Source organism: Miniopterus natalensis, chromosome 6 (genome assembly GCF_054644295.1).
Source record: "Miniopterus natalensis isolate mMinNat1 chromosome 6, mMinNat1.hap1, whole genome shotgun sequence".
Taxonomy (NCBI): domain Eukaryota; kingdom Metazoa; phylum Chordata; class Mammalia; order Chiroptera; family Miniopteridae; genus Miniopterus; species Miniopterus natalensis.
Genome location: NC_142086.1, coordinates 3090545 through 3103356, shown reverse-complemented (window position 1 = coordinate 3103356; position 12812 = coordinate 3090545). Strand labels below are relative to the sequence as shown.

At 36.5% G+C, this 12812-nt stretch overlaps 1 protein-coding gene across 5 annotated transcripts in view; it reads left to right on the top strand.

Moving 5' to 3' along the window:
• XRN1 (5'-3' exoribonuclease 1) overlaps window positions 1-12812 on the top strand; it is a 126113-nt gene that overhangs the window by 52266 nt on the left and 61035 nt on the right. For all 5 annotated transcript variants that reach the window (XR_015714663.1, XM_087818054.1, XM_087818053.1 and 2 more), the window contains 4 exons: window positions 424-544; window positions 638-736; window positions 4719-4822; window positions 7881-8012. Coding sequence is in view for 4 of the 5 variants with exons in the window: in XM_087818054.1 (XP_087674180.1) it covers window positions 424-544; window positions 638-736; window positions 4719-4822; window positions 7881-8012 (456 nt within the window). In the remaining variant the exon portion in view is untranslated. The remainder of the gene's footprint in view (window positions 1-423; window positions 545-637; window positions 737-4718; window positions 4823-7880; window positions 8013-12812) is intronic.

Below are 12812 nucleotides of genomic sequence, written 5' to 3'. Positions count from 1 at the left end.
TTTTTTAAAGCAAAGAGAAAGATGAATAGGCGTTATAAAATCTTTATTTTCCATTCTGGGTTTTGAAACACGGAGGATGTGGAGATTTATAATATGCTAAATTAATTATATATATAGTTTTGTTTATATATAATGGTATATATATGTATTCATATTGTTTTGTTTTAAATGAATGGGGAAAACTTCCATTCAGTAATCTACAGGCCTGGGTGTGTCTGGACTGATAACAGAGAATCTGGGTTGTCCTGCTTTTTTATTTCCTTTGTTTGTAATAATGAATTGTCATTGCCTTGTTTAAAAGCAAGGATTGCTCTTGCAAAATATTTATGGTAATGCTGAAATATTTATGGTAATGCTGAAATATTTATGATGATTGCTTATAATGTATTAATTTTAAGTTAAATGCCATGATTTATTTTTCAGGTATAAAATAATATCATTAGATGCTTGGCATGTAGACATAAGCAAGAACAAAATAACCAGGGTTGACCAGAAGGCTTTATATTTCTGTGGATTTCCTACTCTGAAACACATCAAACACAAAGTCAGTGGCTATTTAGTTCAGATTTTTTTTCTTTATTGAATGTTAAGTAATTGAGGAAAAAGAATTAAAATTAAATTCCCTTGAATTTTTTAGTTTTTTTTGAAGAAAAGCGGGGTTCAAGTATTCCAGCAGAGCAGTCGTGGAGAAAACATGATGTTGGAAATCTTAGTGAATGCAGAATCCGATGAGCTTGTAAGTATTTTCTTTATTATGTATTTATTCGATGTTTACTATGCATGAAGCTGTCCTAACTGTCTCATGTTTACAAAAGAGGTTTAATAAGTTTCTCCAGAGTTTACAGTCAATAAGGATAAAATAAAGAAACATTTACACAAGTAATTGCGACATAATGAGGAAAAAAGTGCTTCAGGAGCTTTGAAAGGGAGAGGAGTTGTGTGAGCTGAGTGCACTGTAGGTGAGGGCAGCTGGAGCTGGATGCAGAGGGAAGGCTGTCCCCAAGGAGGAAGGAGGGACGGCGTTCTCGTGCAGGGAGTGGCGGCGAGGCCCGGGAACTGCCCTCCTGCTCCTGTGTGATACAGTATCTCATTCTTTTTAACCTTTTTGTGTGTCTGGAATTTTTCTTAATACTTTTTCTTTTTCTAGAATAAGCATGATGTATTCAAGGAGAAGGAATTGATAAGCCTGACGGAAGCAGGGGACTTGGGCTGGGAAGTAGGGGAAGATAAGCTTTAAAAACAGATCGAGGCCAGGTTATGGAGGACCTGGAATGCTGGGCTGAGGAGTTTGGACTTTTTTTTTTAATGAGTGTTATCTTGGAATTGGTGTTTTTTTAAAGATTAATTTGATGGCAGTATAATAGACTAAATTGCACAAAAGAGAAATGGAAGAAATTGGAAGAGCCTGCAAGTTCACAGCTTGCGGCTGTGGAAGCATTGGGCGAGGAGGGCGTGAATTGTGGAGGTGGGCGTAGGTCTTGAGCAGCGGTTTTCAACCTTTGCATCTCACAGCACACACAAACTTACTACTAAAATTCTGCAGCACACAAAAATGTTTTCTGCCTGACAAGAAAAATAGTTACCATTTGACTCATTCACACCAGATGGCTATTGCTGTCTCTGTGGGCTGTTGTCGTTCTCTTATTTGGCAATCGAAAGGAAAAGAGGCCAGCGCCCCTGACTAGTTGGTCAAGTACTGCATGTTTTAAGAATTCTTACGGCACACCGGTTGAAAATCACCAGTCTTAGATGAATAAGACCAAATAAAATTGACATTTCATCAGTTGTTTAAACGTAGGAGTTGAAAAGAGGAAGAAAATATTAAATATGACTCTCAGGATCCAGGCTAATTAACTAGAATAATTGCTGTTTACCAGAATAAAGAAGTTAAAATGGGAGAGTCCCTGGTTTGAGGGAACTAATGATGATTAATGATGGAATTTTCAAGTGGTGCTAGGACTTTTAACTACAGCTGCCTGGCCAGCCTTTCTCAACAAGGGTTCCACAGAGATTTAAGCCCTAATACCCTAAGTCATCCGTTTGCAAATAATGGATTAATGTATCTTCTGTACATTTAGAATGGTTCTACTTATGTACCATCCTTGGGAAAATCGAGAAAATAGATTGTTTATAATATTCTGTACTTTAGATGAAAAACCTCCATTGAGAAAGGCTGCTTATACACAATTTAATACGTGGAGCTAGAGCTTAGAGGGAGGTAGGTATATAAAGTTATCAGCAGGGAGGTGATGGCTGAGGCCTCGGGGCTCATTTCCCTGAAGCAAAAGAACTCTGAGGATTCAAGGTCTCAGCATCCCAGAGTTATAAAGAGTGGGAAAGGAATAGTGAAAGGACAGTGTTCAGAGAGGTAGGAGAATGATTTCCAGGTTACGTAGTATCACAGGAGCTATGGAGTAGATGCTGCGTACAGTTCAGGACAAAGTCTGAATTCGTCTTTCAGGCATCGTCGTTGGCCTTTGAGAATCCCATGCCCCTACACTGGTGGAGGCTGCAGTCCAGTTCCTAAAGATTAGCCTGGCACCACGTAGATGGAAAGTAGAGGCAGCAGGCATTCGGCCCTTGGTTAGGAAGTTGATCGTTTAAAAGAAGGCTGGAAACAAAACCATAGGCAGAGAAGAAGCAGCTCATCAAGCAAAATCACACAAAAGAAAGCAGGGCTAGTGGGGACAGGAGGCAGGAGGTAAAGGGACTAGGGGGGTGATGCGGGGTTTTATCTAGGGCTTACGTGGAAGCATTGACCTGGTAAAGGAGGACAGCTTTTTCTTCAAAAACTAAAGGAAAGATTGGGAGAGTGAAATTAGAAATAGATGTGTAGATAGAAGAGGAAAGGATCATTAACGGAGCCTAGTTCTAATGTTGAAACTTGTTTTATGTATCAGAATAGTCATTCTTTTGTATGTTCACATTAAATGATACCTAAATATAATCAATAAAATTAAAAGCTACCACCAAAAGGTTTAAAAAGTCATCTGTAATTGTTGAAATATTTGCTAATAATGATTAAGCTTAATAAACGGAAAAAAGTGAGTGAAAATTTGTACTTAAACTTCAGTTTCTACTACGAAGTTGTTGTCTAACCAATAGTAATACAAATGTTTTTTTAAAGCTATAATTTTTGCTTAAATATTATTTCATATAGACTATCTATACAGCATTTTATAGTGTACAAAAGCTTTTGTGTATATTATTTTATCCTCAGACATTGCGAGGTGGGTATTATTTCTTCTCATAAAAGAAAACCGAGACTCAGTGGGATATGCAGATTTTTATTATTATTTTATACTCCCACCATCAACATTTGTCACTATAGCTGAAAACAGGTAGATACCAAATTTGGACCTGTGCTTCCTACTTTAAGGCTAGTGTTCTTATTTCATTACATCAACCACAGAGTGAAAAGAAATCAGATTTCTTAGATTCTGTTTTATACTACCTGACTATTCGATGTGAAACAATGAATAGTAATAGCCCTTTTCTAGACATTTCTGTTGTATTTTTCTTTTTCCATAAGAAAAATAAGCAAAATACTCATGAAAATAATGGAATCATAGAATTTTACAACTGGATGGAATTTTGTAAAACAACTAGTTCAACTCATTAAGTAAAAAACTCAAATGGAAATTGAAAAAGGGACATTCATTCAGCTAGTTAACAGCAAAACTAAGAACTTAAGTTTCTTTCTGAACATTATTTCTGCTAACGTTGACTGTTGTTGTGGACAGTAATACATTGTGGGTCAGTACTCTTCCGTTTGATTTTACTGAAACTTATTTTCTCAGCCAGTAATTTCATTCAGGATTAGAATCAGTGGGCTACTCTACTAATAACTGCCAGTCCTGTTTAGAAAATGAGTAGGAGGCAAACTTCCTAGTGTCCTGATGTTTATACTACAGAGTAGTACTTAAGTTTGGTCATAATGTGCCTCTCTGGTAAGAAGAGGTTGGCAGAGAGGAAGGTAGATTTGGTTAACTTTTACAGATTCATATTCAATTAAATGGTGAACAGAACTCATGTAGGCAAAAACAGTTGAAAAATAATTTTTTTAAAATATTGATTTCAGAGAGGATGGGAGAGGGAGATGATAGATGATAGATAGATAGATAGATAGATAGATAGATAGATAGATAGATAGATAGATAGATAGATGATAGATAGATAGATAGAAGCATTAGTGATGAAAGAGTCATTGACTGGCTGCCTCCTGCACGCCCCCAACTGGGGATCGAGCCTGCAACCCAGGCATGTGCCCTGACTGGGAATCAAACATCAATCTCCTGGATCCTAGGTTGATGCTAAACCGCTGAGCCATGCCTGGCCGGGCGAAAAATAATTTTTTTAAAAAAGAAGGGAAAAAAATTAAAACTCTAAAAAGTCCCAGAAGTTCTGGAGAATGAACTAGAAAGAAAAAGAGTAGTTAGCAATTAAGGTACAACTTAAAGAAGAGAAAAGTAACTGAACCTCAGTGGATGCAAAAATTAAGTTGGAGTAAAGCTGAGAAGAGCAGCAGAACTAAGAACTATGGGGAATTATTGGCTTGAGTGAGCAAATGGTATATCTGTTTTAATTATTAATGTGGAATATTCATAGATTTTTAAATACACAGTTATAAACACAAGCCAGTTTTTAATTAATATTGCCTCTTTAAAATTTTCTCCTGGACCTGAAATATAAATAAACTTTTCTGCTTTTACTTTAAGAGTATAGAAAATATAGCTTCATCAGTGCTTGGGAAGTCTGTCTTTGTTAACTGGCCTCATCTTGAAGAAGCTAGAGTTGTTGGTGTATCAGATGGAGAAACCAAGTAAGATTTGATTTATAATTTTTTAAAATTTATATTTGCTTTGCTACTTAATGCTTTTACTGATATATTTTTAACTGATATAATTATTGATATATTTATATGCTAGAGTAAAAATGAAAGTCCTCTAATCACACCACTTGAAGTTCAACCACTATTGACAGTTTATTGCACATCCCTTGAGATATTTTAGGTGCATGTATTATTTTTTCCCTTTTGCCTTCTTTTCCTTTTAATAGCTTGGAAGTCTATAGCCTAATTCTTTTCTACCAGTTATCATTATATTATTTAGCAAATATATTTCTCTGGATGACAAGAATGAATAGGGTGTCCCAAAAAATGTGCACATACTTTGAATGACTATAATTCAGTGTTTATTAACATATAGTTCATTTTTAAGACTTAAAAGAATCCACAGAAATGAAAATTTTTTTTGTCAATGCCTGTTTTCACACTGATGACCGTTCTGGTGCATCCACTGCTATAATGCGAAGCAGTGGAATCGCAAAATTCAAGAATCATGTCGTTTGCCATTTGTGTGCCTTCAGTGCGTCAACTGTTGCTGGTTTTGTACCGTAAACTTTATTGTTTATGTATCCCCATAAAACTTAGTTTCTGGCTCACCCATTATTTCAAATCAATTAAACCTGAAAAGGAGTGAAAATTAAATGAATTATCAGCTGTTAAAGTGTGTATACACTTTAAAGTGTTAAAGTGTCCCCCCAAATTGTATACACTCTTTGAATAATTACAAAGTCAGTGTTTGTACTTCAACTGCATTTTCAAACTTCCAGTAGCATTTTAGGATGAATGTCTTTTGTTCAAAGCTTAATGTGGCTGAAAAGAAAGAAACATCAATTGAGCTCTCAGCTGTTAAAGTGTGTATACATGTTTTGGGATACCCTGTGTGTAACTTTACCTTTACCATGCCCCTCCAAGATTTCTTTTAAATAATTTTTTAAAACACTATTTTCTATTTTAAAAACAATTTTTAAAATTTTATTCAAGTTCACAATCATTTTATTAGTGATTATTTAGACAAGTTATTCTTTGTCATCTTTATTTCGTGTAAACTTGGTCTGATTTCTTGTTCCTTTGTTATTTTCACGTGTCTAGAATTTTCTAAAGTAATTTTTTTTTCCCGAGAAAATGAGGGGATGTTATGTTTTCTGAGTTATTACATGATCAAATGATCTTTTTTGTTTTCCTCCCACATAGATTTAGAATTATAGAATCCCAGTTATTTTTCCTCAGATCTGTGCAAACATAGCTTAATTATGTTCTGTCATGTAATTTTCTTGATGAGAATTCAATGCCAGTATGAATTTTTCCTTTGTGGGTATCTGCTTTTTTGTATGAAATTGTGAGGATTCTTTTTTAATCATCAGAATTCAGTCTCCCTGCCTTCTTGATGAAGTACATTTTATCAGTTTTTTGTTTTATAGATCATGCATTTGGTCTAAGAACTCTTCACATAACCCTACGTCCCTGAGGTTTTCTCCTATATTTCAAAACGTTTTATAGTTTTACTCCTTTCACAATTAAATCCATAATCTATTGTGAATTAATTTTTGTATAAATATGAGTTTTAGATCAAGGTTCATACATTTGCCTGTGAATATTCAATTGCTTCAGCACCATTTGTTGAAAAGGCTATTTTTTTCATAAGATTGCTTTTACGTCCTTGTCAAAAACAGTTGAGCACAATATGATTTCACTAATATATAGAATCTTAAGAACAGAATAAACAAACAAACAAAACAGAAACAGACTCATAGATTCAGAGAACAAACTGATGGTGTCCATATGAGAGGGGGAGGTTGGGACGCTGGGTGAAAAGAGTGAAGGGATTTAGAAGTACAAATTGATAGTTATGGAAGAGTCACAGGGATGAAAGTACAGCACAGGGAATATAGTCAGTTATATTGTAAGAACTATGTATGGTGCCAGGTGGGTACTAGACTTGTCAGGGGGATCACTTTGTAAGTTATACAAAATGTCTAATCACTAAGCTGTTCTATTCCCCTGAAACTAATATAAAATAATCTTGAATGTCAACTGTATTTGAAAGAAAAAAGGTTAGTTGAGTTGATCATGTTTGTGTGGGTCTACTACTTCTGAGTTCTTCATTCTGTTCCATTGATCTGTTTGTCTGTTTTTATGCCAGCACCACACTGTCTTGTTACTGTAGGATGTCATAAGTCTTAAACTCAGGTAGGGTTATTCCTTCCACCTTACTTTTATTTTTCACAATTGTTTTAGCTTTTTGGTCTTTTGCCTTTCCATATAAATTTTAGAATAAGTTGTTCTATATCTATAAAAAATCATGGAGAGATTTTGATAGGAATTGTATTAAACCTATAAACTAATTTAGGGAGATATGACATCTTTACTGTGTTAAGTCTTCTGACCCAGTGAATCCATTCATCAGTGTTTTGTTTTTCAGCATACAGATCCTGTACACTTTCTGTTAGATTTATACCTCAGTATTTAAATTACTTGGGAGCAACTATAAATAGTGTAATAGTGTAGTGTAGTGTAAATTTCAGTTTTCCCAACTAGTATATAGAAATACGGTTGATTTCTGTATGTTAATTTTATATCCTAGGACCTGCTGAACTTACCTCCCTGCCTTTTTTTTTTTTTTTTGAAGAACGCAAGCCAATTATTTTGTAGAATTCTGGATTTACTTGGTCATTTTCTCTTAGTGTCATTTAGGTAGATCCTCCATCCCACATATTTCCTCTATACAAGCTAGGTATAGTGGCTTGTAAACTTTTGTAGCAAAAATACTTTATCGAATTTGAGAGTACTTTTTAATCTTTATATTTTTGTTGTGTATTTAGTTTCTTAAGAGAGAAAGAAGAAGAATTTGTTTTTAAATTTGGATTGAAATATTTTACAAGATCTTGTTCGGGAATTTATATTAGTTTTTAAAAGATGACTTTTTTTCTTTGCTATTATACCATGTAGAAACCTTTTTACTTTGAAGACTTACACCGCTAAACTCTATATTAAACCACAAATTTGGGGTAATATAATTTTTATATTAATTTTTAAGGTTTTACTTGGAAGAACCTCCAGGCATACAGAAGCTTTATCTGGGAAGAACTGCTCCACCATCTAAAGTGGTTCATCTTGGAGACAAGGAACAATCTAACTGGACGAAAGAAGTACAAGGAATTTCAGAATAGTGAGTGTCATAAAAAGTATTTAGTATCGTAGAACTAGAATGGGATCTAATGTACTTACTCTCTAACTTGTTTTCCACTTAACATAGCAATCACTCTGAATACTGACTATATCTTCATTTTATGTTCTAAAGAAAGTAATGAGATCTAGTTTAAAATAATATCTGGCTAGCAGCAGTTATAGCCTTGCCCAGTTCATCACTGAAATACTTCATTACATACAGGGAAAAAAGGGAAAGGAAAGGAGAGGGGAGGGGAGGGGAGGGGGAAGGAGGGGGAAGGAGGGGGAAGGGGGAAAGGAAAGGAAAAAGGACTGTTAATACTGGGAATAACAGTTAATTGGTTGTTACCTGAATTTGAGTTATTTTTAGTAACCATAAAGCCATTGGATTTCTGGGCCACATGTCAGTAATAAAACTAGGAAGGAAGACTATCCTTTGATTCTCACCCTCTCTCTTACCCCCTCTTCTTCACCCAAGCCCCAGATGCCCCTGAATTCAGAAATGTAAGTTTTGTCCAACCAAATAACAATAAGAAGCTAACCCTCCTCAAAATGCTAATTTTCAGGGTCACCAGAGTGCTCTTTGTCCCATGATCCCACCCTAATAATACCTCTCTTTCTTCATTCAAACACTAGAATTTCCTCAACCAAAACAGAATAGTAGAGACTAGCAGTGGCACATGAAATGGCGTTACAAATGTATATTTGTCAGCCCTCCTGTTTATACTGTAATAGCATCCATTGTAGGAGACACCTCTTCTACAATGTTGGAGGTATTACCAGGCTATAATATCCGTATTCAAAGATGAGTAGACAGGGAAAATCTAAAAAAACCATCTTTCATAAAGGAAGGTGGTAAATACAACTCTCAGGTAGAGCATATTTTTACCTCCCAACAGTATAAGTCATATATCCCTGTTATAGTTCATATCTTTCTGAATTTTTTATAGTACATAAACAAAGTCATAAAAATAAATTTATTTGATTGACTACCTTAACTTTTTTTTAAGTGTGCTCTCATAGGGTAGGGAACACATCTGTTTTTGTCACCACTCTGCTCTCATTCCTTGGCTTGTGTCTAAACATTCAGTAAATATTTGTTTGAATGAAATAGAGATTGTTTTAGTTAAGACTCTTAAGAGAAAAAAAACTTATTCAAAATACTATGAGTTTAGTCATTTGTTTATATTACGGTTCAACAATTTTTTATTGATACCTGCTGAGTACAGTAATTGGCAGTATACCATAGTGAATAAAATCCCACAGTCCCTACATTCATGAAACTTATGGCTGGTAGATGGGAGATGATGTTAATGTCTTGTGTGTTTTTTTTAAATTAAACTGTGACTGATAATTGTTCTGAAGGCATATTACTCTGAGACCGTATAATACAAAGGTTTGACCTAGCTAGGGTAGAATTTGCTCTAGCCAGACAACACTTTAATGAGGAAGTGTTGATTAAACTGGTACTTGAATGTGGAGTATGAGTTACTCAAAGAGTGAAAAAGAAATATATTTCAGGTGAGTGAAGTCACATACAGAGTCCCTGTGTCACGAGGAAAGCAGTATGTGTCATGGCTTATGTGGCTAGAGTGTTGGGATCAAGAAGGAACCCTGTTGAAGAAGATGAGGCAGGGAAAACAAAAGAGGCAAGCTGAGAGAGGTAAAAGAAAAGCCAGGAGATTTACATGTTATATTTGTTTTTGTTTTTGTTTGTTTGTTTTTAAAATATATCTTTATTGATTTCAGAGAGAGGAAAGGAGAGGGAGAGAGAGAGCTAGAAACATCAATGATGACAGAGTCATTGATTGGCTGCAGCCCGCAACCTGGGCATGTGTCCTGACCAGGAATCGAACCCTGATCGCCTGGATCCTAGGTTGACACTGAACCGCTGAGCCACACCCGGCCGGGCTACATGTTATATTTGGAAACCAGAGAAAAAGAGTATTTCAAGAATAAGGGAATGAGCCATATAAAATGTTATGAAGAGATTACACAAGAGCCATTTTGGCTGAGCAGTGGGTCTTGTTCTTGTTCACACAAGAGAATGAATTCAAGTACCTGCCAGTGGAGGATCTCTTGTCAGCCAAGAAGGGTAGACAAGACTACATGATTCATAAGCATTCAGGTTTATTTATTCTGGTCACCATTCTTTTAAGTTGCTTTACTTTGCCACATTCCTCCCTCATATCATCCCACATTTTGTTCCCTCTTCCCACACTTCCCAAGCTCTTTGTATAATCTGTCTTCCAATGTGAAATTTACAAGACCACTGTTGCTGTGCCCCTGAGAGTTTACTTGACTTATTTATGATTTTAAAAATTATGTCAGTAGAATGAGGTGATGATCCCAAGGCTCCAACAAGGAGTAATGCGTGTGCAGACCATTCTTAGCTCTAAGACTTCTACAGCAAGAATGTAGAATCTATTATCTCAGTTATATCTCCATGAATCTTATAAACCAAAACATGTTCTCCTAAATTCTGCACATCCTTTTTCTGTGAACATAAGACATGAAATATTTCCACGAGTACCAAATTATGTTATTTTGTTTTTAGAAACCTAACTGTGCACATACGCTGTGCCTGATAAATTTCTGTACTCTTGTTCCTTTCCGATAGAAACTACCAGTAAGAGATAGCTGAAGAAGGTTATAGAATTGAGTGGAGCTGGTTTTGGTGTATTCAGGGAGATTTGATCATGTGTAAAAACAAATGACAAGAGAGGTACAATATTCAAAAGAGAGAAAATAATACATTTGAAGATGAAACAAGATGTATTCTTCAAGTAAATGGGATTAAACTCTTGGTTGGCTTGTGTTTTTGGCATGGGGAAAATGAGGAGATGTTGAGGTTCGCTGTTGAGGATTGTGGGGTAAGGGAGGTTGGCCTCAGGTTTGAGTAGAGTGGAGGAGGTTTCAAATAGTCCTTGGGGAAAATGGAAGAGTTTCAGTTGTTCAGAAAAACATAAATTTATAGGCAGTATTGAGAGCCCTTTTTGAAGTTGAAGGTCATGAATCTATAATGTAATGATTGTTCTGTCTTTTGATAGTAGAGCTGGGCTCATCAGTTACAGGTCTAGAAAAAGATAGTTAGATTTAACCAGCACTGGATTTTACCAGATGGGTATAACAAAAAAAGAAAGAGGCAAGGAAGTTTAGGATACTGGCGGAAATGTTACTGAAGTGGTGGGCATGGCATCTAAGTGGGGTAGAAGAGAAGTGAAGAAAGTAGAGGGCTCTTAGTTTGGGAGAAAGTAGAATAGGTGGACTGGAGATCCCAAATTAATTGAATATGAGAAATAAACAAAGAGGTTGAAGAAGCAAGTTAGATGGAGAAGGACCCAGCAGTTCCACTTCTGGGTGTTTGAAGAAACCCAAAACACTAAATTGAAAAGACATATGCACCCATATGTTTATCGCAACATTATTTACAGTAACCAAATGTGGAAGCAACCTAAGTGTCTATTGACAGACGAATGGATAAAGAAGAAGTGGTGCATATACACAGTGGACTATGACTCAGCTATTAAGAAGAATGAAACCTTGCCATCTGCACCAACGTGGATGGACCTAGGGTATTGTGCTGAGTGAAACAAGCCAGACAGAGAAAGACAAGTACCATGTGATTTCATTTGTGGAATCTAAAAAACAAAATGAACGAACAAGCAGAAACAAACTTATAGATACAGAGAACATTTTGATCGTAGCCAGATGAGAGGGGTGTTGGGGGTATGAGTGAAAAAGGTGACAGGATTAATTAGTACAAGCTGGTAGTTACAGAACAGGCACGGAGATATAAAGTAGAGCATAGAGAATATAGTCAGTAATATTGTAATGACTATGGATGGTGTCAGGTAGGTACTGGACTTATCAGGATGATCACTTTGTAAGTTATATAAATGTCTAAACACTATGTTGTACACCTGAAACTGAAAAAACAGTGTATGTCAATTGAAATTGAAAAAGAAAAAAGAACATGGTGAGCCTGCAAGTTGGGTGCGGTGGGTCTCAGGGAATCACCAGGGCAGGGCAAACGTTACCCAGATTGATAACGTTACTCCAGATTGATGGAGATTCAGATATGGAGCCCCCCTGCACTCCAGGGGCGGGCTTACCAAAGGAACAATGGCCTCTGACAGCACATCTGTCTGGGAGAAAGCTGTCCCTCCATCCCTACAGCCCCCACTGTGAAGCCCGACAATTCAGTTCCTCCCCATATGGAAGCACAGCTGCCCCAGTGCTGGAGGTCAGAGCAAGTGAGTGCGAGTAAGTCCATGTGTGGGCCCTATAAGAGGAATGCCTGGGGCTCCAGCAACCTTCCCATTCATTTACCCACAATCTCCTCTAGTTCTCACAGCCAGAAGTTATGGGAACTCCTTTTCCTGGCACTGGGACTCTGGTCTGGGACCCCTTGCAATTCAGGAGGGACCTAAACAGCCCAGATATCCCTCCCAGTTTTTAACCACCACATGTGGGTGTGGGACCAACCTGTTCCTTACCTCTGCCCTTCCTACCAGTCTTGATGTGGCTTCTTCTGTAGATCCTTAGTTATATGACTTCTGCTCAACCAGATTATCAGGCAGTTCTCACTGATGGTGGTCTCTAGTTTAGTTGCTGTTTTGATGTGGTCGTGGTAGCAGGCAAGTACACCATTTCCCTACTCTGCCATCTTGATCAGCAAGTTAAGGAACACCATACTATATTCTTTCATTTGATTTTTTTCTTGCCAGTAATTTGTGAGTTAGAAATCTTACATTATATTTCTATTAATGGTTACCTATGAATTTTTAAAAACATTTCA